General features: G+C 45.1%; 2 protein-coding genes and 1 long non-coding RNA gene across 3 annotated transcripts; 2 read left to right on the top strand and 1 right to left on the bottom strand.

Annotated features, from left to right (window-relative positions):
• The first annotated feature begins 6,847 nt into the window (after positions 1-6,847).
• LOC109943166 (uncharacterized) lies at positions 6,848-7,869 on the top strand. The gene is made up of 4 exons (XR_002265884.2): positions 6,848-6,980; positions 7,073-7,129; positions 7,651-7,718; positions 7,790-7,869. It is a non-coding gene; the product is annotated as an uncharacterized lncRNA (long non-coding RNA).
• Positions 7,870-10,559: 2,690 nt separating this feature from the next.
• LOC103642106 (nucleobase-ascorbate transporter 12-like) lies at positions 10,560-12,280 on the bottom strand. Its single transcript, XM_035963568.1, has 3 exons — positions 11,431-12,280; positions 11,051-11,148; positions 10,560-10,951 (listed from the first exon to the last, which is right to left on the bottom strand). The coding sequence occupies exons 1-3, from the start codon at positions 11,777-11,779 to the stop codon at positions 10,682-10,684; spliced, it is 717 nt and encodes a 238-aa protein (XP_035819461.1). The 5' UTR covers positions 11,780-12,280; the 3' UTR covers positions 10,560-10,681.
• A 10,013-nt stretch (positions 12,281-22,293) lies between these two features.
• On the top strand, positions 22,294-24,411 carry LOC109943162 (nucleobase-ascorbate transporter 12-like). Its single transcript, XM_035963567.1, has 3 exons — positions 22,294-23,540; positions 23,823-23,920; positions 24,020-24,411. The coding sequence occupies exons 1-3, from the start codon at positions 23,192-23,194 to the stop codon at positions 24,287-24,289; spliced, it is 717 nt and encodes a 238-aa protein (XP_035819460.1). The 5' UTR covers positions 22,294-23,191; the 3' UTR covers positions 24,290-24,411.
• Positions 24,412-25,661: the final 1,250 nt, after the last annotated feature.

Genomic DNA, 25,661 nt, shown 5'->3' with positions numbered 1-25,661 from the left:
AATGAAATGTTATGATCATTTGATGCACTAGGAGTTTTCTTTCTAGGCAACTTAGCACGGGTTGGTTGCCTAGAGCTAGATGTCTCACCCTTATACATAAAAGCATGGTTAGGGCCAGAGTGAGACTTCCTAGAATGAATTTTCTTAATTTTGCTCTCGGGATAACCGGCAGGGTACAAAAAGTAACCCTCGTTATCCTGAGGCATGGGAGCCTTGCCCTTAACAAAGTTAGACAAGTTTTTAGGAGTGGCATTAAGTTTGACATTGTCTCCCCTTTGGAAGCCAATGCCATCCTTGATGCCAGGGCGTCTCCCATTATAGAGCATACTTCTAGCAAATTTAAACTTTTCATTTTCTAAGTTATGCTCGGCAATTTTAGCATCTAATATTGCTATATGATCATTTTGTTGTTTAATTAAAGCCATGTGATCATGAATAGCATTGATATCAACATCTCTACATCTAGTACAAATAGAAGTGTGCTCAACGGTAGATGTAGAGGGTTTGCAAGATTTTAATTCTACAACCTTAGCATGCAACATATCATTCTTAGTTCTAAGGTCGGAAATAGTAGTGTTGCAAACATCAAAATCTTTAGCCTTAGCAATTAACTTTTCATTTTCAATCCTAAGGCTATCAAGAGAAATATTTAATTCATCAATCCTAGCAAGCAAATCAACATTATCATCTCTAGGATTGGAAATTGAATCAATACAAACATGGGAATTAACCTTAGCAATTAATTTAGCATTTTCATTTCTAAGGTTGTCAATGGTCTCATGGCAAGTGCTTAGCTCACTAGACAATTTTTCACATTTTTCAACTTGTAGAGCATAAGCATTTTTAACCTTAACATGCTTTTTGTTTTCCTTAATAAGGAAGTCCTCTTGAGAGTCCAAGAGATCATCCTTCTCATGAATAGCGCTAATCAATTCATTTAATTTTTCCTTTTGTTCCATGTTAAGGTTGGCAAAAAGGGTACGCAAGTTATCCTCCTCATCACTAGCATTATCATCACTAGAAGACTCATATTTAGTGGAGGATTTGGATTTAACCTTCTTCCTTTTGCCGTCCTTTGCCATGAGGCACTTGTGGCCGACGTTGGGGAAGAGGAGTCCCTTGGTGACGGCGATGTTGGCGGCGTCCTCGTCGGAAGAGGACTCGGTGGAGCTCTCGTCGGAGTCCCACTCCCGGCAAACATGGGCATCGCCGCCTTTCTTCTTGTAGTACTTCTTCTTTTCTCTCCTCTTTCCCTTCTTGTCGTCGCCCCTGTCACTGTCACTAGATATAGGACATTTTGCAATGAAATGACCGGGCTTACCACATTTGTAGCAAACCTTCTTGGAACGGGATTTGTAATCCTTCCCCTTCCGTTGCTTGAGGATTTGGCGAAAGCTTTTGATGATTAAAGCCATCTCCTCATTGTCGAGCTTGGAGGCGTCAATTGGTTGTCTACTCGGTGTAGACTCCTCCTTCTTCTCCTCCGTCGCCTTAAATGCCACCGGTTGCGCCTCGGACGTGGAGGGTTCGTCAAGCTCGTTGATCTTCTTTGAGCCTTTAATCATGCATTCAAAGCTCACAAAATTCCCGATAACTTCCTCGGGGGTCATTAGTGTGTATCTAGGATTACCACGAATTAATTGAACTTGAGTGGGGTTAAGGAAAATGAGAGATCTTAGAATAACCTTAACCACCTCGTGGTCGTCCCACTTTTTGCTCCCGAGGTTGCGCACTTGGTTCACCAAGGTTTTGAGCCGGTTGTACATATCTTGTGGCTCCTCCCCTTGGCGAAGACGAAAACGACCGAGCTCCCCCTCGATCGTTTCCCGCTTGGTGATCTTGGTGAGCTCATCACCCTCGTGCGCGGTCTTGAGAAGGTCCCAAATCTCCTTTGCATTCTTCAACCCTTGCACTTTGTTGTATTCCTCCTTGCTTAGAGAAGCGAGGAGTATGGTTGTGGCTTGGGAGTTGAAGTGCTCGATTTGGGCCACTTCGTCTGTATCATAGTCTTCATCCCCTACGGATGGTACCTGTGCTCCAAACTCAACAACATTCCATATACTTTTGTGGAGTGAGGTTAGATGAAATTTCATTAAATCACTCCACCTAGCATAATCTTCGCCATCAAAGGTTGGCGGTTTGCCTAATGGAACGGAAAGTAATGGAGTAGGTCTAGATGTACGAGGATAGTGTAAGGGGATCTTACTAAACTTCTTGCGCTCTTGGCGCTTAGAAGTTACGGACGGTGCATCGGAGTCGGAGGTCGATGTTGATGAAGTGTCGGTCTCGTAGTAGACCACTTTCCTCATCCTCTTGTCGCCTTTCCGATGCGACTTGTGTGAAGAAGATTTTTTCTTCTTCTCTTTGTGGTGAGAAGAAGAGGATCTTTTCTCCTTCTGTTTGGAGGAGTCCTTCTTCTTCTCCTTCCTCTTGGTGCGGGACTCTTCCGATGAAGTGCTCCCTTGGCTCGTAGTGGGCTTGTCGCCGGTCTCCATCTCCCTCTTGGTGTGATCTCCCGACATCACTTCGAGTGGTTAGGCTCTAATGAAGCACCGGGCTCCGATACCAATTGAAAGTCGCCTAGAGGGGGGGTGAATAGGGCGAAACTGAAATTCTCAAAAATAATCACAACTACAAGCCGGGTTAGCGTTAGAAATATAATAGAGTCCGCGAGAGAGGGTGCAAAACAAATCGCAAGCGAATAATCGAGTGAGACACGCGGATTTGTTTTACCGAGGTTCGGTTCTCTCAAACCTACTCCCCGTTGAGGAGGCCACAAAGGCCGGGTCTCTTTCAACCCTTACCCTCTCTCAAACGGTCCCTCAGACCGAGTGAGCTTTCTCTTCTCAATCACTTGGAACACAAAGTTCCCACAAGGATCACCACAAGTTTGGTGTCTCTTGCCTCAATTACAAGTGAGTTTGATCGCAAGAAAGAATCAAGAAAGAAGAAAGCAATCCAAACGCAAGAGCTCGAAAGAACACAAGCAAATCTCTCTCTCTAATCGCTAGGGCGTTGTGTGGAATTTGGAGAGGATTTGATCTCTTTGGTGTGTCTAGAATTGAATGCTAGAGCTCTTGTAAGTAGTTGGGAAGTGGAAAACTTGGATGCCATGAATGGTGGGTGGTTGGGGGTATTTATAGCCCCAACCACCAAACTAGTCGTTTGGTGAGGCTGTCTGTTCGATGGCGCACCGGACAGTCCGGTGCACACCGGACATGTCCGGTGCGACAGCCACGTCACCAAAGCCGTTGGATTCCGACCATTGGAGCTCTGACTTCTGGGCCCGCCTGGATGTCCGGTGGCGCACCGGACATGCACTGTAGATTGTCCGGTGCGCCAGCATGGGCGTGCCTGACCTCTGCGCGCGCAGCGCGCGCATTTAATGCGTCGCAGGTAGCCGTTGGCGCCGAAATAGCCGTTGCCCCGCTGTTGCACCGGACAGTCCGGTGAATTATAGCGGAGCAGCTTCAATGAATTCCCGAGGCTGGCGAGTTCTGGAGGCCGCTCTTTCTTGGAGCACCGGACATGTCCGGTGTACACCGGACAGTCCGGTGAATTATAGCGGAGTCGCCTCTAGAAATTCCCGAAGGTGATGAGTTCGAAGTCTGAGTCCTCTGGTGCACCGGACATGTCCAGTGGCACACCGGACAGTCCGGTGCGCCAGACCAGAGATGCCTTCGGTTGTCCCTTTGCTCTTTTGTTGAACTCAATACTTGGTCTCTTTATTGGCTAAGTGTGAACCTTTGGTACCTGTATAACTTATACACTAGAGCAAACCAGTTAGTCCAAATATTTGTGTTGGTCAATTCAACCACCAAAATTAATTAGGTACTAGGTGTAAGCCTAATTCCCTTTCAGGCATAATGACTCGTCTAGTCGAAAGATCTGCACGACGGTCGGGGGAGAAGATCTCCATTTGCCACAACATTTAAAGTCTATAGTGTACATTATTCAATACTAGATCAGTAGGCCCATCTATCGGGGCTAGCACTTGTACGTACCCCCTTGGACTATAAAAGGGCGGGCACGTGCGACACAAGGGGACAAGCTCTCTCAAGCTCAGCCTCAACCTCGCACGGGCTCGCTCACGCTCAAAGTGTCAGAAATATAACTCATAGTGGACGTAGGATATTACGTTCCGACGGTCCAAACCACTCTAAATCCTTCAATTCTTGTGTTCTTACGTCTCTATAGGTAAACCCTAAACAGTGAGGATTAGGCAGGTGCATCCGCCGTCCGGTTGAAGATTTCCTCCGACAATTACTATTACTATTTATTTTAATAAAACATATTACTATTACTATCCATTTATATATATTAATATACACATATTAATTAATGTACATATGTTTATATCCATCAATATCAATTTGTAAATATATAGAATAAAAGGTTCCTAACCACTTTAGTATCGGTTTGCGTCAACCAGTACTAAGGGGACATCTTTTATTGCTAGTTTGAGCTAAGAATCGCTACTAATATAATGGTTTCTCTGTACAACCGAGACTAAAGATTGACGTATTTAATCTGGGTTGCCCAATATCGATTGAGAACCCGGTACCATAACCCGTTTTTAACCGGTATTGGTGACTCTTTCTGAAGTAGTGATAAAGAACAGACAATAAGATATTTCTTGTGAGTAAACCATTCAGAATTCAGAACACTATAGCAGAGATGCCATTGCACTAGATCTACTGGGCTACTAATTAATAAGAACTTTTCCTTCCCACACGCGCACGCGTAAGTGAGCTCAACAATCTCTCTAGCTAGGACTCATCTATCATCAATAATTGGGCCCCCCTGTCGATCCTCCTGCCACGACGGGCTCTCCTGCTCGCGATCCAAACTCAACGCCCTGCAACAAGAAGTAAATCCAGCAGCAGAAGTAGCAGTGCCATCTAGCCATAAACCGAGCAGCTGATGGTTGAGGCCGTCGGAGCATCATCGTCCATGGCTCCTGAACCTGAACGACGTCGTCCTTGCGTCCGGCGACACAGTCGACGAGGCCGAGGAACTTGCCCACGGCGTGAGCAGAGAAGTTGGCCATATATATACCTGACTACTACCAAGCTACTAGTAGTACGTAGTAGCCCTTTGCAGCTGTGTGCTCTACTGCTTGTATCGAGCTTCACTTGAGTTCTAGCTAACTAGCTAGCTAGGGCTTATGCTCGCAGAGTATAGCTTCTTTGCTGTGCTTTTGGGCTAGCGCTAATTGTGCCGAGTAGCTAGCAGTGATGTGCTTGCTGTTGCTGCAGCCTGCAGGCGATCACACGAAGCGCCCCGTTTTATACACACGACGAGAGCTAGGGGCTAGGGCACACATGCACGTACGCACGGCACGGGCAAAATAAACATGCATGCCTACCGCCCACGCGCGCGAGGACGATTCTCGGAATCACTGTCGCCGGCCTGCTCGCTGTTTCGCTTTTCAGATCCACGATTATCGCGGAATCAGAATTATATATAACTAGGTTAGTGCCCGTGCGTTGCAACGGAACCGTATAATAACACGATAACTTATGTACATATGTGTTATAGTAAATAAGTTGCTTATAATTATATCATCCATAAAGAATTGTCAAAAGCGACATAGTTGTCTAAATACAAAAGCTTGCCTCAGTTTGGTTCCGAAACCAGTTAGGATGGAGCGGCTCCGTCCGAGTTGAACATAATTTTTTTAAGTCACTCTGTTTTAACCAATCCAAATAACAATAAATTAGGAACGAAGTGGTTCCATCCTATCATACTTTGGAACCAATCCTATCATACCCCAACCATGATAATGTCAGTGCTATTATTGGGGCAAAATAGAAAATCATTGTTCGTAGCTCAGAGAAAAATGATTATTTGGATGTCACCTTCAATTGCTAGAGCCAAGTTTTGTTGCGGCTAAGACAAGGCACCATGGAAACCACCCATAGGAGTGCATGCAACGCCAACAACACATACATATGTAAGGAAGAAAAGATTATTGACTGCTGAACGTAGATTTTTCTTTATAGAAACATGTAGAATGCACCTTCTTCACACTGAATTTATAATATAAACCATGGTTGCTCATACATCCTCTAATGGTACGAAGGTGCAGAGAGAGAAAAGAAACATGAGGAGGAAATCACATATTGCACTGCTAATGAACCACCCTGTTCTATTTGATTAGCGCTATAACATACACAATAAAGTTAAATATAAATGCCTGAGTAGCTTCCGCCATATTCTTCTAATATCTGTTCAATTATCTCTCTCTGGAAAGAAATAAGAAAATGCCTGATCTACCAGGAACAAAATACAGATTCATTTGATTCTACATTCAAAGCTCTAGTGTTTTAAAGAAGAGAGCAGAACACACCTCTTTTATCACATCTGTTCTCTCCATTTGGATGGAAGCTATGAACTCCTAAAGTCGTATGTTCTGTTGCTGAGCAGCCTCAAATGAGAAAGCAGAATGTACGTGTACCTTAGAAAATATGAGCACCTATCAAATGACTCAGAGATGTCACTCAAATCAACAGTTGCATTAATCTAATCCTCCTTTAGTAGTTGACACCGATCAGATGGTATTCTGAGATAAAGTGGCTCCAGCGCACTGTCATTTTATTACATATACTAATTGGATCTACTGATAGACCTGCAACAATGTGTACATAATAAATGGTGAACCAATCGCGACAAAAAACATTGTGCAGCAAGCACTAAAGAATACTTGGGGGAGACATTATGTCTGTATTATCATATAAACAGTTTTTGACTGCCTACACAACTTTTTTCTTCTTTTAGGTAATCAGTGTCCTAACACTGAAACAATTTTTTATAGTTTTTGTTTGCAGTTACATGTATCCTTCTCGCTCACCCATTTGCTATTACATTTTTTTATTGTTGATGCAACTATTATTGCTTTATGTTAAGGGGATGGCTATCGTGAGCTCCGTGGTGTTGCTGCAAGGCATTACGATAAAATGAAAGAATACTATTAGAAAGTATGTCTTTTTTTGGCGAGTTTTTCTGTAGCCAATTTGATCATAGAATTTTCTTTTTTTGGTGTTTTTATTGTCTCATTTCTCCCTGGCAGGCTGCCTTTGCATATTCGAAGGATGACAGGTCATATGCTTCTTACCTTGCTGAGGAGGTGAGAATTTGAACTGTGATAAGCAAAGGCTAAGTTGTCTATGACATTTAAAAAACAGAAAAATGAAGTTCTTGATCTTCCATGTTAAATGGTAGATGGGGCTGATGTGCTAATGCTATGCAGAAAAAGCTAGCACATCATATGCTTTTACCCATAATAAGGGTCCATACTCGAATGCTCCTGTTAGCAGTAACACTATCATCCAAGAGTACATACTTGGTGTATGCAGGATGGTCTACTGATGCTGTATTCCTACAGAACAAAACCTAGCAATGCGGGCATTTTCTCCCAAATATGTGACCTGATGCATATAGTTTAGAATTCCTATTTCGGTGTCAACTCACCGAATTATGGTTTTTGTTCATACTGGAATGCTCCTGCCAGCATTAACCCAATCACAGAACAAAACTAACAATTGTCTGCACTTAGGCGGTTGAGTGTCAGTTACCCCCCAAGTCAGGAGTTAATACTGCTTGTGCTGTTGTGCATCATACCAATAATTTACTTTCTCTTTGTTTTAGGGGAAACATTATCGAGAACTGGGTCGCATAGAAGACGAGAAGGCCAGCAGGAATATATTTGAAGCCAGGTAATAGTTGCTCATTCAAATACTTTTGGTAATTTGGTTCTGACTTCTGAGATCTAATCTTCTGTTTGCAGAAATAAGCATATAACGAACACAGTAACCATCGACTTGCATGGCCAACATGCTATGAACCTTCTCAAAATTCACATGATGATTTGTATTTGTGTTCCATGTGAGTACCACACAAGATTCGGTGTTGTAGTCTCTGCCAGTGCTTTAATTCACGCCACTCAGCTGTCTGTGTTTTATCTCATGCTTTATTGTGCCTTTTTTGTGTGTGTTTTATGCCTTTGTTCCTTAAACAGTTGTGTCTTACTGAGGGTAATTATCGGTTGTGGTTCAGAAGGTACAGGGAAGGGAAAAATAAAGCGCTCGGTAAGAAAGTACCTATTTGAGTAGTAATTCTGGTTATTCTCAAAATGTGGCTTTCACAGGAGTTGCAATATAGCTCTGTACCAAGACCCAATTAGTAATAGGAACATGGTAAAACAAGAAAAACAACTTCTACTATCCATGCTTTGGTTTAATTAATATCATTTTTAAGTGCAAAATGAACATGACGATAACATGTATTAGGACTGAAAAAAACTATATCTTAACTTTGTAGCAGCCCACAAGGTGCACCAGCCTCACTAAGTACATCTGCAAACTGGCACAATACAAAAATGTGTAAATTATTCTTGTATGCTTGCATTCAACCAAATTGTTTTTCACAGTCAAGCTTACAGATTACTTTGAATAGATTTTCCATTATCCAATAAAAATATCAATCTAAACAAATCATGTAACTTTTGCAGATGTACTTAGTGAGGCTGAAAGATGGGTCAAATAATAAATAATCCAACAAACAAACAGCCATACACCACATTTCAAAGTAAGACCAACATAACACTCACGCCATTTTTTTGACCGGGACACTCACGCCATTATAATAATAACACTCACGCCATTATAATAATAACTTTTGATTTAAAATGCAATTGAGACGCACAACTAAGCAAAACGTAGGAAGACAGCAGTGAAAACAAATTGAGACGCACAACTGAGGGTGATAAAGGTTGCACCTTTGCGCATTCTGCAAAATAGCTTGCTACAATCACCAAACATAGGTTAGCCCAAGTTTGAAGATGGTACCTGAAGCACAAACAATGAATTTTCCTAAGAGTAGAATATGCAAAAAATATAGCCATGATCAAGAGTTCTAGCATTTAATTTGAGGATCAAAAGTGAGACTTTTGCAATGAACATGACAACAGAAGATCACTCTCAATGCATAATACTTCATGCAAAAAGTTGCAAAAGAGGCAATCTAAGGACAAGCAGACTACATAATAAGCAAACAACATTTTGAGCATATAACTAATCCTAATCAACATTAATCAACAAATCAGTCCAAATATATTCTCTAATTTTACAGCAAAAAAACACAACAGAAGCCAACAAATTTCCCTGCCTCCGCAGCATTTGAGATTGAGAAAAGCCCTAGGTGGACATTTACTGAAGGAGAAAGCAACAAACCTTCAAGTCTCATCCTGCTAATCTGTGAAACCCTAATTCTGTGGCTGCTCTACTGCGGGGCACGAGGAGCAGAGGGGAACCTAGAGAGGTGGAGGCGCCCGCGGGTGTGTGGATGAAGATTACTAACATATTCACTAAACTGTCCTAAAACAATTACAATACTGATGACAAGAGATACAATCAACTACCACATATGTATATACCTATAGGTTCAACCTATTCATTGCATTATAAGGGCCAGGTTATCTCCTGCTAAGCGTATGGCAAATCTAGTTATTAGTGTAGCTATGGACTGTATTATAAGGGCCAGGTTATCTCCTGCTAAGCGTCGGACATTTAGCGCATCAACTAAGAGCCTTGTACCAAGCCCTCCATTAAATCTATATATGTGTATTAGAAATTAGAAAATAAACAATAAGAAATAAGAAGTCTTTATTGTACCTGGAATTTGAGACGTAGTCAAACCAAGAAATTTCCTAGTGCACAATGCTTTGAAATGACAAGGCACGAATATGCTCTATTAGCTTGCCCCCAGCAAGCGCAAACAAAAAGTACTGCGCTGAGACAGAAATCAAACATGTAAGGAGGCCATAAAAGGAAAATTATGAAAAACTAAAAAATAGATGATCATGAACAAGCATGATTTTTTAGATGCTTTTGCAATAACAAACCACAGGTAAAGATAGAACATATGCATCCTATTAGAACGTACTTTACAATGCCTGACAAACATAATCTTATTCAACATCCTAATATTTTAGCCATGTTTTTTTCTTATCCACTCTGTTATGTTTTTCTAGACAGGCAAACAAATCAGCCTTCAAAATCAGTATTACCAAGGATGTAGCCAAATACCGTAAAAGAAAACCAAAGCAAAATGTAGCAAAATAAATAAAGTAAAGCTTAATATGATTTTAGAGAACATGATAATATGATATTTACCTCAAGCTCATTGGCTAGATTAGTATGTTTGTTTCTAAGAGCTTCCATTATGTCTTTTGTACCATCGAATGTGCTTGCCGCATAAGTTACCCAGGACAGCAGAACCATGTGTCTCAATTTCTCGACCATCTCCACCTACCTGCTTTCAAGAAGCAATTATATTGCAGGGACCAAATGTAGGTTGCCTGAATACCAGTGCAATTGGCAGCCACGGTGAGAGCATCTCTAAACAAAGCTCCCTGCAGGTGCTTCATTATGTGTTTAGAATTCTGCAATGAAATGCAAATTGTTAAGCTCAGTCAGGACTGCTAGTAGAAAACAAACAAGCCTTGCATGACTAAAACATTTGCCATGTGTCTCAATTTCTCAACCATCTCCACCTACCTGCTTTCAAGAAGCAACTATATTGCAGGGACCAAATGTAGGTTGCCTGAATACCAGTGCAATTGGCAGCCACGGCGGGAGCATCTCTAAACAAAGCTCCCTGCAGGTGCTTCATTATGTGTTTAGAATTCTGCAATGAAATGCAAATTGTTAAGCTCAGTCAGGACTGCTAGTAGAAAACAAACAAGCCTTGCATGACTGAAACATTTGTCATGTTCTAGGCATGCAACGACACAAAGAATTCTTGTGAGTTGATGATCGCAAGGGCAGGAGCCAGGTATACAAAGGATGGACCCTGCACAAGTGGATAGTCTCGTTCCAACAAACATGTGCAACAATGTAGTCACCCCGGTGACGAGCAACACTATGGATACCACTGCCGCCATGTCATCCTGACCAAAACAGGACCAAATATAACCTAGTATTCAGTAAGAAACCCAATAAATCAGTAATAGTGTCCGAGATACAACAAATTCAATTCCATAACTCACAGCCGAGCCACCCATAGCAGGGACCATCACGAGAGGAATCAGGATGATTGAACCGACCATGGAAATATAATGCTGGAATCCGTATACCACCAGAGGAACTGCAACACAGCTTAAAACCGATTAAGGGGGTGTTTGGTTTCTAGTGACTAATGTTTAGTCCCTTCATTTTATTCTATTTTAGTCCCTAAATTACTAAATATAGAAACTAAAACTCTATTTTAGTTTTCATATTTAACAATTTATGAACTAAAGTGGAATAAAGTGAAGAGACTAAAGTTTAGTCCCTATAAACCAAACACCCCCTAAATCAATGCACCGCCCATCATTACCCATAGCACACATCGCCCGTGCACATTTCTCTTTCTCCGTCGTGTACTCACATATTCCTGGAGTGTCACGGAGCTCGTACTTCACATGAGCCAGCCGCTCCGGCGCCTCCTCCTCCTCCTGTAGCTGCGGAAGCGAAGGCACGGCTGTCTGCCCATTCGGCCTTCCGCTATCGGAGTCCCTCCTCCTCGTCCTCGCCTGAGGAGGCGGCGGTAGGGGATGCTGCCACTCGCCATTTCCCGCGGCGGCCGGAGGGGCCGGGAGGGTGGAGCTGGGTCGGGCCGGCGGGCACGATTCCAGAATCCAGATCGGAAGGGGCCTCAGCGGGGAGAGGGAGGGGGCCTGACCGGAGTTGTGGGCAGAAGACGAAGGCAGTGACTCGCCGGAGACACCGTGCACCATGTTGTGGGACTGGAGTTGTGGGCGGAAGCCGCGACTGCTTGATTATAAGGGCGCATCAACTATCCACTGCTCCTGTGAGACATCCCGGCTTGAGTCAGACACGCCGTGGGAGGATTGTGTGGCACTGTGGTGGTTGAGGAGACAACGAGCAGCAGTGGAGAAGTAGTGGCCGGCTACACTGGCAGGAAGAAGTCGGGGTGGGGGTAGCGGTCGTGGATCCCGATCATTGCAGATGCGGACACGGCGCGGGGCGAGCAGGATGGCTATTGCGCGTGGGGAGGATGGGGCGGACGCGGATGGGGTGGAGGGCGGTGTGGGGAACGCGAGCAGAGGTTGGTGAGGTCCGGCGGTGAGCGCGGTATCAGGCGAGGGCGCGAGAATGGCGGATCTGCGCGATCTCGGGGCTCGGCGGCGCGACGGACAGGGTTGATGAAGGAGCACGGGGGAGAGGCCGATCGACAGTAGACCACCTTCCATGGAGATCGTGGGTGAGCAGGTCCCCGACCTTCCATGGAGAGCATATCAGTTGTGTGGTGGGGGCAGCGCGGGTGGGATGGGCGGGCTTGGTCGTTGATCGCGCCGAGGAGATTTGCCACGCCGACCGGCAGCAGTTCGGTGGGTAGATGGATTGCGTCGAGGAGTGCATCGCGATGCTGGATCGAGGAGGGCGGTGGTTGGGGCTGCCCCGTCGATGGAAGGTGAGCGGGGCGGCCGCGTTGATGGCGGGGGCAGAGATCGAGGAGGGTGGGGGATCCACGGCACCTTGATGGCGGATCGAGGAGGGCGGTGAGTGGGGCGGCCCGGGATCCCAGCATCGGCGTTGATGGCGGCTCCGCGTAGCATTGATGGCGGGGAGGCGGTGGGTGGGCAAAGGAATTGGCAGAACAGTGCACCAAAACAATTTGTGGACGCCTACGGTGATATCTTAATAGTAGTAGAGAATAATTGGAGTGTAGTAGTGCAAACTGCAAACCTATATTTAGTGACTGATTTTTTTTTGATATATTAAATTTCCCAGCTGTTGCAACTTTGTGAGGCTGAAAGTGTCTCTTACCTAAATGAAGTTGCTACTAATCCAAATAACATGCGGCTAGGGCAAACCTTGGCTCTAGAGGTCAGTATACACTTCAGGAGCTACATAGTATCACCTTACTTGAATTGTAATATATACTTTTATCTGATATGCTACCTGCATCAAATATGCTGAAAGCATAGGTAAAAACACACAATGGCTTGCACATACTCTGTTTTGGAGGCCACATTCCGTTGTTTGTATTCTGATGAACAGTAGCAGGCCCACAGGAAATTAATACATATTTATCCAATAAAATAAGAAGTTGGTTCTATTAGAAGAGGCCCAGCTGCCATGTCAATTTTGGATCTGCCCTTGCTTGGCAGTTTGGGACATGCTTTACTATTTGAAGTACATTTTGGGAAGTATATATTGCAATTTAAAGTGCAACTGCTAATTGCAATATTTATTTGGTCTCATAAATACTATTTAAAAAGGAATATTGTTAGTTAAAGGGACTACTGATGCACGACTACAAATGTCAATGTGGTCATTTCAGATTGGAAAAGATGTTGCTACACAATAAGTTGAAGGATGGGATTGGATGTGCCCAATAAGGTAGTTGATGGTTTCTGTGTGATAAAGCTACAATGTCCAAAACAAGGGCTGATAGAAATTCAGTTGGTATAACGTCTACTAATGACACACGGTCGTCTTGGGCAGCCCCATTGATGCACGATAAGGAAGACATTTCCTCAACAATATCAGACCCAGGACCTATTTGGGACTGTGAACCAAAGTGGGACACAGGTCCAAAATGGGATAGGGAGCTAACTTGGGAGCCTGACCACCCCATTGAACTTCCTAGACCATAAGAGGACATGGGAATTGGAGCACCGATGGAACTTGTGCCAAATTGGGATGATAAATGGGTAGTTAGGAAAGGGCACTTTCTTGGTGTCCTAGTATGCAACCATTCATGCATGACAGTGCAAAGTCTGATGTTAGATCAAGCAAGAAGAGTATATGAACTGTTAAATGAACATTCATAGTAGTTGGTATTTGAACGAGTAGGACTGGAAGCTTGATCTAACATGAAGGGGCCAGAAAAGCTTCAGTGAACATGTTTTGAGTGGAGTTACCTGCTGGCAAGATTTTCTAGTATTCCTGCTCCAGTTGTGTAAGCTTCAGCTTAATGCTCTCCAGCTGCTGCACATATGCCTTCACCAGAGAAAAAAATGTTAGTTTTAGAGGTGTATAGTTTATCAGCCCCAAAACTATTTTAACCAATGGTGAAAAACAGCGAGGCATGGCAACATTGGTTGAGAGCTGCTGCACATCTGTCTCGAAATAGTTGCTCTGTCTCATCCTAAACACCGTAAGTATCCATTGAAACAAACTGGTACAGAACACAGCCTTAGGATCTTATTCATATGCAAAAAATCTTTATTGTCAATTATCCATAACCTCATATTTTTGGTTACTAATAACACGCCAAAATCAGTGCACCTAGGCATAATTGAAGCGTCACCAACTCACCATAACAAGCAAGCACATAACAGCAAACACGGTCTCGAAAGTAGTTGCTAAATTCAAAGGAAGCACATAACAGCAAGCACATAACAGAATTGAAGCAAGCACATATCAGACAATTCTAAATTCAATGGAGACCGTAAATATCAAATCTTACTCGCGGCATTGCTCTTGTCCTTCTGCTACGCGGAGTTCGCCATCGAGATACCCGCGCGTCGAGTTTGGGGATATGGCAGCGATGGCAAGGTCGTATAAAAACGCTAAGCATATAGGCGCGACAGATTCGTGAGGAGATCGGAACGGCAAGATTGTTGAGGGATTGGAGCTGTGGCACCTAGATTTGGAGAAATTTGCCATTATAAAACACCACGGGGGCGGCTTCGATGAAATAGAGGCTAAGGAGAGGGATTCGTCATTATGAAAAGGCAGAGCAAAGCCCGAAATGGACATGAAGACTCCATTAATAGGTTAGACCAGTATTAGCGTCGTTGACACCGGCTTCCGTCCCCCAACGCCGTCGCCGTGAGTTCTCCATCGCGATGAGAGCTTCAGTTCACCTGCCACCGCCTACCGAAAAGAGATCAGCGCCGCCGCGCGCGAAGTGCTTCACTGGGGAGGAGCGGAGCCGTGCTGAAGGTGGCTGGCCGTGCTCGGCGGCCTCGCGATCTCGCCCTCGTTGCTCTACGCCGGGGCTGGGCCTTGTCCTCGTCGCGCGTACGTCTGAGATATTTACCACCCAGTTCTTGAGCGACCTCTTGCTGACCCTGTTGTGCTCCTGCGCTCCTTCGAAGAGATCCATCGCCTTCAGAGCTTCTTCCTGCCTCATGAAACACATCAAATCTGACAGATATATGTGCCTGCAACAGGTTCAGAATTCAGAACCGAATCACGAAGGCTGTGCAAACAGCAGGTGAGGGTTTTGCATCAGGAATTACCTGCGCAGGCTAGCAGTCCACAGGGAGGGTTGGTTCCGCCCCCGATTCGCACTCCGGTGAAGAATTCGTCATGACATGGCCGATGAAGCCACACGGGAAGACCTAGATCCTGCGCGGGAGACCCAGGCGACTATACTGTTCCGCACTCCAAGCCCAGAGCTGTGCCGCCGGTGAGCTGCCCACGCAACATGCTAGTACGTAGTCAAATTCTTTTCTCACTTGGATATATCGGCGAGCTGTTTGCGGGGTTATCGGCGAGCTGTTTGCGGCGGGGGCGAGCGAAGGGCGAGCGGAGGTCGGGCGCGGCGCGGCGGCGATTTGCGGTTGGCGGCGGGATGGCGCGAATCGCGTGCGTGGGGGCGGGGTTTCGGCGAGCTGTTTGCGGCGGGGGCGAGCGGAGGCGGGGGCGAACGGAGGTCGGGCGCGGCGCGACGGCGATTTGCGGTTGGCGGCGGGATGGGGGCGGGCAGGGGCGTGGTTATCGGAGGCGGGGGCGGTCTACACACCACGCTTAATGTAGTACAGATTTCTCGATCGCCTGTATGTGTGTAGCATGCATTTCTCGTAGTCGTAGGGTTGGCGCGGTGGCGAGGGACGTACTCGAAGGGAGTTCTCCCTGATGATATGATCATCCCGCCGGCCGCTCTTTGCCAGTCCATTAATGACTTGTTTAATACTCCCTCCGTTTCTTTTTATTAGTCGCTGGATAGTGCAAAATTGCACTATCCAGCGACTAATAAAAAGAAACGGAGGGAGTACGTGCAAAGCTGCTGCCTCACTTGCTAATTATGTCCGCTATGCGTGCCGTAATATTCTCTGTGATAGGCTGCCACATGATGAGCAAACCGTTCGATTGTTATATGTGCTACGTGTAACTCTCCCATGTTGTTTCGCTGTTCCAAATCACCGGTGTCAGATGACAAATCCCATTTTTAAGAACTATATTACCCATCTTCGTACCTTAATTTGATTCTGCGAATCCTGTTTTTTTAAACAAACATAATTTGGCACACGGGCGTTAGAGCATCTACCATAGACTAGCCAAATGACTCGCTAATCTAAATTTTGGCTACTTAACAGCAAAATAACTCTCCAATAGACTAGTCATCTAACTCACAAAGTTATCCGATTCTTTAAATTGACTCCATCACTAGTTAAATTTGGCTAGCCACTCTAGGGCTGGGCAAAAAATCTATAACCCAAAACCCAAACTCGAACCCGAAATACCTGAAACCCGAATTTCGTTCAGTAATTTCGGGTAGCAACTTGCAAACCCCGAATTTATTTCGGATAATTCGGGTATTATAATCGGGTATCCGAATTACCCGAACTTTAATTCGGGTAGCAATTTGTGATTGTAGATTGCCTATGTTTTTTATGTCCATTTATATCATTATTCATACTATATTTTGTACTAATTTAATAGGGTGCATGTGTTTTTATAAAGCTGACATAACAGTTCGGGTAGTTCGGGAATTTTCGGGTATTGTAAAACTCGTTGTAATTTCGGGTATCGATTCTCAAAACCCGAAATTTAAAATACACGACTTACTCGGCCTGAAATTTTCGGGTAACCCGAACACCCACCCCTAAGCCACTCTGACTAGCCAAACTAAAATAGATGGTCTATTGGAGTAACATGTTACATATAAAATGTAATCTTTATAGGAAGGTAAATAGAGAGTCAAATAGCGAGAAAAAAAATAGTCCCTTAGGATGCTCCTAGTAAGGTCACGCTCAATCTCCTACAAGGCTATAACGATTTTTCCCTATTTTTTAATGTTTAATTTTACACATGTATGCGTTTTTAGCGTATATCAGCGCAACTTTTAAACTCTCCAAAGTCCAAACTGTCTCCCACCATAATTTCTTAGGCCATTCTCGATAGAGTTCTGTAGTCTTATTTTTTTAAGAATGTAGGATAAAATAAAACAAGGATAAAATCATCACTCTCAATATCGATATATAGTTTCATTCTCTTACGGGGATCTTCTTCCGAAAGTCCTTAAAACATCAAGATAATAGATGTTTTCTGATCTATTTCTAAGTATTACAAGTACTCGTACCAAAAGCATCTTCAGATGAATTAGTTACGAAAGAAGGTACAAGTTTCAGTATAGCGTCATAAAGGGGCAAAGAACGAAGCTGGAGGAAGCCGAAGCACGTCTTCTCATGTCTTCTCGAGTTTGTTCGCCAAGATGACAGAAGAAAAAAAACACCTTTACCAGTGGCGGACGTAGGACGAAAGTCCAGGTGGGGCCAATCCGCAATGGATAAATCACAAGAAAAAATGCTAAACTATAAGTGGTTTCTTGGTAATAGTATGTAAGTTAAGTTGTAATATCATGACTATTATAAAATAATGTGGATATCGAAAATCCTTTTAGAGACACCAAATCATCGATAGAAAATCCAATCTACAATGAGAAGAAAAAAAGTATTACGTAAGTATCGATGTAAGTAAAAGAACAAAACTATATAGAGAAAACATCAAAAACACCATTAAACCGTCAATCTTGTGGTTGTGGCAGCTTGCACTCTAGTGCGAGGCCGTGGCCGAGTGGTGGCGGGCCGGCCATGACGGACTATCGGCTAGACGATAGGCTTGCGGCAATGGCAGGCGAGCCGCAAGCTAGAGACGGTGTCCTGACGGCTGGCGATGACGGTTGGGTAGGCGGCTGGGCGGTAGGCCAACGATGATGAACTGACTGTCGGATGCCGATTGGGCAGCGGACACAGCGCTAGGACAAGCGCTAAGCGGTGGTTGGATGCTACAGACGTGCGGTTGCGGTTGATGCCTTTCTCATTCTGTGTTTTAGTCGACATAGGTGGTGGCCTAGGATGATGGGCTAGATCTTATTGGGTTAGTCGATGGTATGATGTGGTACACCCGGTGTTTATCTGATTTGGTCTCATATACCTTAAATTTTTTATTTTATAGTATATACAAAATGTAGGTATAAAGAGTTCAAAAATTGAGGTGGGGCCATGGCCCACTTCGCCCACATTGTGGATCCGCTCCTGACCTTTACCCTTGTCACTGTAGAAAACAGAGAAAGAACGTCGGTCACATTAAGAACATCGACAACAACGTTTTTGAAGTAGTTAAGAACGTCGGTTCTAGTGGGCCGACGGACTTAACCTTAAGAACGTCGGTGGGTGCCCTGGCCGACGTTCTTAAGATTAAGAATGTTGGTTTCGAAGCCGACCGACGAACTTAACTTTAAGAACGTCGGCTTCTCCACGACTGACGTTCTTATTTAAAATGTGAAAGCTACTCGTGCCGACTCCTCTTCCTTCTTTCTATGTCCCGCTCTCACATCTGCACTCCTCTGCCCTAAACGTAATGATTTAACTATAAAATATGAAAATTTAGGGGTTCCAACTTAGTAATAATGATTTAACTATGAACTATTAAACTTTGTCTTCTTGGGCTATTGACTCGCTACACCACCAATACTTCTGATTTATGGGAACATACCATTTTTTCACGCACACAGCAAAATGTTGTTATACTAAAGATTAAAATGGTGTGTCTATTTTTACACTAAGCACTTTCTACTTTATGTGAGAATTCTTTCCATATCAGCATGTGCAAATTCCAAGTTTCTACACAAAAGTCAAGTGTAAGTGTAAATATTGATTTAATTAACTTATATATATATAGTTATATATGTTGTGCGAACTTACCATGTTACAATGTTGAATTTGAAAGAGGTCAATGTGTTTTATGTCAAAAGGTTACACTACTGGAAAACAAGGCTTTGGTTCGAGGATATTTCGCTACATTAATTCAGAACATGGCTTCCATTCAAGGATATTAGTACTTATGATTTAGAACTGTTAGTGACTCAAGCATTAGTACTAGTTTTAATGATCACGTCCTCATAGAGAGCATTAGTACTGGTCAGTGTCTCCAACCAGTATCTGTACTACATTAAGCGTGGTGTGTAGACCGCCCCCGCCTCCGATAACCACGCCCCTGCCCGCCCCCATCCCGCCGCCAACCGCAAATCGCCGTCGCGCCGCGCCCGACCTCCGTTCGCCCCCGCCTCCGCTCGCCCCCGCCGCAAACAGCTCGCCGAAACCCCGCCCCCACGCACGCGATTCGCGCCATCCCGCCGCCAACCGCAAATCGCCGCCGCGCCGCGCCCGACCTCCGCTCGCCCTTCGCTCGCCCCCGCCGCAAACAGCTCGCCGATAACCCCGCAAACAGCTCGCCGATATATCCAAGTGAGAAAAGAATTTGACTACGTACTAGCATGTTGCGTGGGCAGCTCACCGGCGGCACAGCTCTGGGCTTGGAGTGCGGAACAGTATAGTCGCCTGGGTCTCCCGCGCAGGATCTAGGTCTTCCCGTGTGGCTTCATCGGCCATGTCATGACGAATTCTTCACCGGAGTGCGAATCGGGGGCGGAACCAACCCTCCCTGTGGACTGCTAGCCTGCGCAGGTAATTCCTGATGCAAAACCCTCACCTGCTGTTTGCACAGCCTTCGTGATTCGGTTCTGAATTCTGAACCTGTTGCAGGCACATATATCTGTCAGATTTGATGTGTTTCATGAGGCAGGAAGAAGCTCTGAAGGCGATGGATCTCTTCGAAGGAGCGCAGGAGCACAACAGGGTCAGCAAGAGGTCGCTCAAGAACTGGGTGGTAAATATCTCAGACGTACGCGCGACGAGGACAAGGCCCAGCCCCGGCGTAGAGCAACGAGGGCGAGATCGCGAGGCCGCCGAGCACGGCCAGCCACCTTCAGCACGGCTCCGCTCCTCCCCAGTGAAGCACTTCGCGCGCGGCGGCGCTGATCTCTTTTCGGTAGGCGGTGGCAGGTGAACTGAAGCTCTCATCGCGATGGAGAACTCACGGCGACGGCGTTGGGGGACGGAAGCCGGTGTCAACGACGCTAATACTGGTCTAACCTATTAATGGAGTCTTCATGTCCATTTCGGGCTTTGCTCTGCCTTTTCATAATGACGAATCCCTCTCCTTAGCCTCTATTTCATCGAAGCCGCCCCCGTGGTGTTTTATAATGGCAAATTTCTCCAAATCTAGGTGCCACAGCTCCAATCCCTCAACAATCTTGCCGTTCCGATCTCCTCACGAATCTGTCGCGCCTATATGCTTAGCGTTTTTATACGACCTTGCCATCGCTGCCATATCCCCAAACTCGACGCGCGGGTATCTCGATGGCGAACTCCGCGTAGCAGAAGGACAAGAGCAATGCCGCGAGTAAGATTTGATATTTACGGTCTCCATTGAATTTAGAATTGTCTGATATGTGCTTGCTTCAATTCTGTTATGTGCTTGCTGTTATGTGCTTCCTTTGAATTTAGCAACTACTTTCGAGACCGTGTTTGCTGTTATGTGCTTGCTTGTTATGGTGAGTTGGTGACGCTTCAATTATGCCTAGGTGCACTGATTTTGGCGTGTTATTAGTAACCAAAAATATGAGGTTATGGATAATTGACAATAAAGATTTTTTGCATATGAATAAGATCCTAAGGCTGTGTTCTGTACCAGTTTGTTTCAATGGATACTTACGGTGTTTAGGATGAGACAGAGCAACTATTTCGAGACAGATGTGCAGCAGCTCTCAACCAATGTTGCCATGCCTCGCTGTTTTTCACCATTGGTTAAAATAGTTTTGGGGCTGATAAACTATACACCTCTAAAACTAACATTTTTTTCTCTGGTGAAGGCATATGTGCAGCAGCTGGAGAGCATTAAGCTGAAGCTTACACAACTGGAGCAGGAATACTAGAAAATCTTGCCAGCAGGTAACTCCACTCAAAACATGTTCACTGAAGCTTTTCTGGCCCCTTCATGTTAGATCAAGCTTCCAGTCCTACTCGTTCAAATACCAACTACTATGAATGTTCATTTAACAGTTCATATACTCTTCTTGCTTGATCTAACATCAGACTTTGCACTGTCATGCATGAATGGTTGCATACTAGGACACCAAGAAAGTGCCCTTTCCTAACTACCCATTTATCATCCCAATTTGGCACAAGTTCCATCGGTGCTCCAATTCCCATGTCCTCTTATGGTCTAGGAAGTTCAATGGGGTGGTCAGGCTCCCAAGTTAGCTCCCTATCCCATTTTGGACCTGTGTCCCACTTTGGTTCACAGTCCCAAATAGGTCCTGGGTCTGATATTGTTGAGGAAATGTCTTCCTTATCGTGCATCAATGGGGCTGCCCAAGACGACCGTGTGTCATTAGTAGACGTTATACCAACTGAATTTCTATCAGCCCTTGTTTTGGACATTGTAGCTTTATCACACAGAAACCATCAACTACCTTATTGGGCACATCCAATCCCATCCTTCAACTTATTGTGTAGCAACATCTTTTCCAATCTGAAATGACCACATTGACATTTGTAGTCGTGCATCAGTAGTCCCTTTAACTAACAATATTCCTTTTTAAATAGTATTTATGAGACCAAATAAATATTGCAATTAGCAGTTGCACTTTAAATTGCAATATATACTTCCCAAAATGTACTTCAAATAGTAAAGCATGTCCCAAACTGCCAAGCAAGGGCAGATCCAAAATTGACATGGCAGCTGGGCCTCTTCTAATAGAACCAACTTCTTATTTTATTGGATAAATATGTATTAATTTCCTGTGGGCCTGCTACTGTTCATCAGAATACAAACAACGGAATGTGGCCTCCAAAACAGAGTATGTGCAAGCCATTGTGTGTTTTTACCTATGCTTTCAGCATATTTGATGCAGGTAGCATATCAGATAAAAGTATATATTACAATTCAAGTAAGGTGATACTATGTAGCTCCTGAAGTGTATACTGACCTCTAGAGCCAAGGTTTGCCCTAGCCGCATGTTATTTGGATTAGTAGCAACTTCATTTAGGTAAGAGACACTTTCAGCCTCACAAAGTTGCAACAGCTGGGAAATTTAATATATCAAAAAAAAATCAGTCACTAAATATAGGTTTGCAGTTTGCACTACTACACTCCAATTATTCTCTACTACTATTAAGATATCACCGTAGGCGTCCACAAATTGTTTTGGTGCACTGTTCTGCCAATTCCTTTGCCCACCCACCGCCTCCCCGCCATCAATGCTACGCGGAGCCGCCATCAACGCCGATGCTGGGATCCCGGGCCGCCCCACTCACCGCCCTCCTCGATCCGCCATCAAGGTGCCGTGGATCCCCCACCCTCCTCGATCTCTGCCCCCGCCATCAACGCGGCCGCCCCACTCACCTTCCATCGACGGGGCAGCCCCAACCACCGCCCTCCTCGATCCAGCATCGCGATGCACTCCTCGACGCAATCCATCTACCCACCGAACTGCTGCCGGTCGGCGTGGCAAATCTCCTCGGCGCGATCAACGACCAAGCCCGCCCATCCCACCCGCGCTGCCCCCACCACACAACTGATATGCTCTCCATGGAAGGTCGGGGACCTGCTCACCCACGATCTCCATGGAAGGTGGTCTACTGTCGATCGGCCTCTCCCCCGTGCTCCTTCATCAACCCTGTCCGTCGCGCCGCCGAGCCCCGAGATCGCGCAGATCCGCCATTCTCGCGCCCTCGCCTGATACCGCGCTCACCGCCGGACCTCACCAACCTCTGCTCGCGTTCCCCACACCGCCCTCCACCCCATCCGCGTCCGCCCCATCCTCCCCACGCGCAATAGCCATCCTGCTCGCCCCGCGCCGTGTCCGCATCTGCAATGATCGGGATCCACGACCGCTACCCCCACCCCGACTTCTTCCTGCCAGTGTAGCCGGCCACTACTTCTCCACTGCTGCTCGTTGTCTCCTCAACCACCACAGTGCCACACAATCCTCCCACGGCGTGTCTGACTCAAGCCGGGATGTCTCACAGGAGCAGTGGATAGTTGATGCGCCCTTATAATCAAGCAGTCGCGGCTTCCGCCCACAACTCCAGTCCCACAACATGGTGCACGGTGTCTCCGGCGAGTCACTGCCTTCGTCTTCTGCCCACAACTCCGGTCAGGCCCCCTCCCTCTCCCCGCTGAGGCCCCTTCCGATCTGGATTCTGGAATCGTGCCCGCCGGCCCGACCCAGCTCCACCCTCCCGGCCCCTCCGGCCGCCGCGGGAAATGGCGAGTGGCAGCATCCCCTACCGCCGCCTCCTCAGGCGAGGACGAGGAGGAGGGACTCCGATAGCGGAAGGCCGAATGGGCAGACAGCCGTGCCTTCGCTTCCGCAGCTACAGGAGGAGGAGGAGGCGCCGGAGCGGCTGGCTCATGTGAAGTACGAGCTCCGTGACACTCCAGGAATATGTGAGTACACGACGGAGAAAGAGAAATGTGCACGGGCGATGTGTGCTATGGGTAATGATGGGCGGTGCATTGATTTAGGGGGTGTTTGGTTTATAGGGACTAAACTTTAGTCTCTTCACTTTATTCCACTTTAGTTCATAAATTGTTAAATATGAAAACTAAAATAGAGTTTTAGTTTCTATATTTAGTAATTTAGGGACTAAAATAGAATAAAATGAAGGGACTAAACATTAGTCACTAGAAACCAAACACCCCCTTAATCGGTTTTAAGCTGTGTTGCAGTTCCTCTGGTGGTATACGGATTCCAGCATTATATTTCCATGGTCGGTTCAATCATCCTGATTCCTCTCGTGATGGTCCCTGCTATGGGTGGCTCGGCTGTGAGTTATGGAATTGAATTTGTTGTATCTCGGACACTATTACTGATTTATTGGGTTTCTTACTGAATACTAGGTTATATTTGGTCCTGTTTTGGTCAGGATGACATGGCGGCAGTGGTATCCATAGTGTTGCTCGTCACCGGGGTGACTACATTGTTGCACATGTTTGTTGGAACGAGACTATCCACTTGTGCAGGGTCCATCCTTTGTATACCTGGCTCCTGCCCTTGCGATCATCAACTCACAAGAATTCTTTGTGTCGTTGCATGCCTAGAACATGACAAATGTTTCAGTCATGCAAGGCTTGTTTGTTTTCTACTAGCAGTCCTGACTGAGCTTAACAATTTGCATTTCATTGCAGAATTCTAAACACATAATGAAGCACCTGCAGGGAGCTTTGTTTAGAGATGCTCCCGCCGTGGCTGCCAATTGCACTGGTATTCAGGCAACCTACATTTGGTCCCTGCAATATAGTTGCTTCTTGAAAGCAGGTAGGTGGAGATGGTTGAGAAATTGAGACACATGGCAAATGTTTTAGTCATGCAAGGCTTGTTTGTTTTCTACTAGCAGTCCTGACTGAGCTTAACAATTTGCATTTCATTGCAGAATTCTAAACACATAATGAAGCACCTGCAGGGAGCTTTGTTTAGAGATGCTCTCACCGTGGCTGCCAATTGCACTGGTATTCAGGCAACCTACATTTGGTCCCTGCAATATAATTGCTTCTTGAAAGCAGGTAGGTGGAGATGGTCGAGAAATTGAGACACATGGTTCTGCTGTCCTGGGTAACTTATGCGGCAAGCACATTCGATGGTACAAAAGACATAATGGAAGCTCTTAGAAACAAACATACTAATCTAGCCAATGAGCTTGAGGTAAATATCATATTATCATGTTCTCTAAAATCATATTAAGCTTTACTTTATTTATTTTGCTACATTTTGCTTTGGTTTTCTTTTACGGTATTTGGCTACATCCTTGGTAATACTGATTTTGAAGGCTGATTTGTTTGCCTGTCTAGAAAAACATAACAGAGTGGATAAGAAAAAAACATGGCTAAAATATTAGGATGTTGAATAAGATTATGTTTGTCAGGCATTGTAAAGTACGTTCTAATAGGATGCATATGTTCTATCTTTACCTGTGGTTTGTTATTGCAAAAGCATCTAAAAAATCATGCTTGTTCATGATCATCTATTTTTTAGTTTTTCATAATTTTCCTTTTATGGCCTCCTTACATGTTTGATTTCTGTCTCAGCGCAGTACTTTTTGTTTGCGCTTGCTGGGGGCAAGCTAATAGAGCATATTCGTGCCTTGTCATTTCAAAGCATTGTGCACTAGGAAATTTCTTGGTTTGACTACGTCTCAAATTCCAGGTACAATAAAGACTTCTTATTTCTTATTGTTTATTTTCTAATTTCTAATACACATATATAGATTTAATGGAGGGCTTGGTACAAGGCTCTTAGTTGATGCGCTAAATGTCCGACGCTTAGCAGGAGATAACCTGGCCCTTATAATGCAGTCCATAGCTACACTAATAACTAGATTTGCCATACGCTTAGCAGGAGATAACCTGGCCCTTATAATGCAATGAATAGGTTGAACCTATAGGTATATACATATGTGGTAGTTGATTGTATCTCTTGTCATCAGTATTGTAATTGTTTTAGGACAGTTTAGTGAATATGTTAGTAATCTTCATCCACACACCCGCGGGCGCCTCCACCTCTCTAGGTTC

This window comes from Zea mays, chromosome 10 (genome assembly GCF_902167145.1).
Source record: "Zea mays cultivar B73 chromosome 10, Zm-B73-REFERENCE-NAM-5.0, whole genome shotgun sequence".
In the NCBI taxonomy this organism is placed as follows: domain Eukaryota; kingdom Viridiplantae; phylum Streptophyta; class Magnoliopsida; order Poales; family Poaceae; genus Zea; species Zea mays.
The sequence above is the reverse complement of the archived record's forward strand: the minus strand, read 5'-3'. Positions and strand labels throughout refer to the sequence as shown.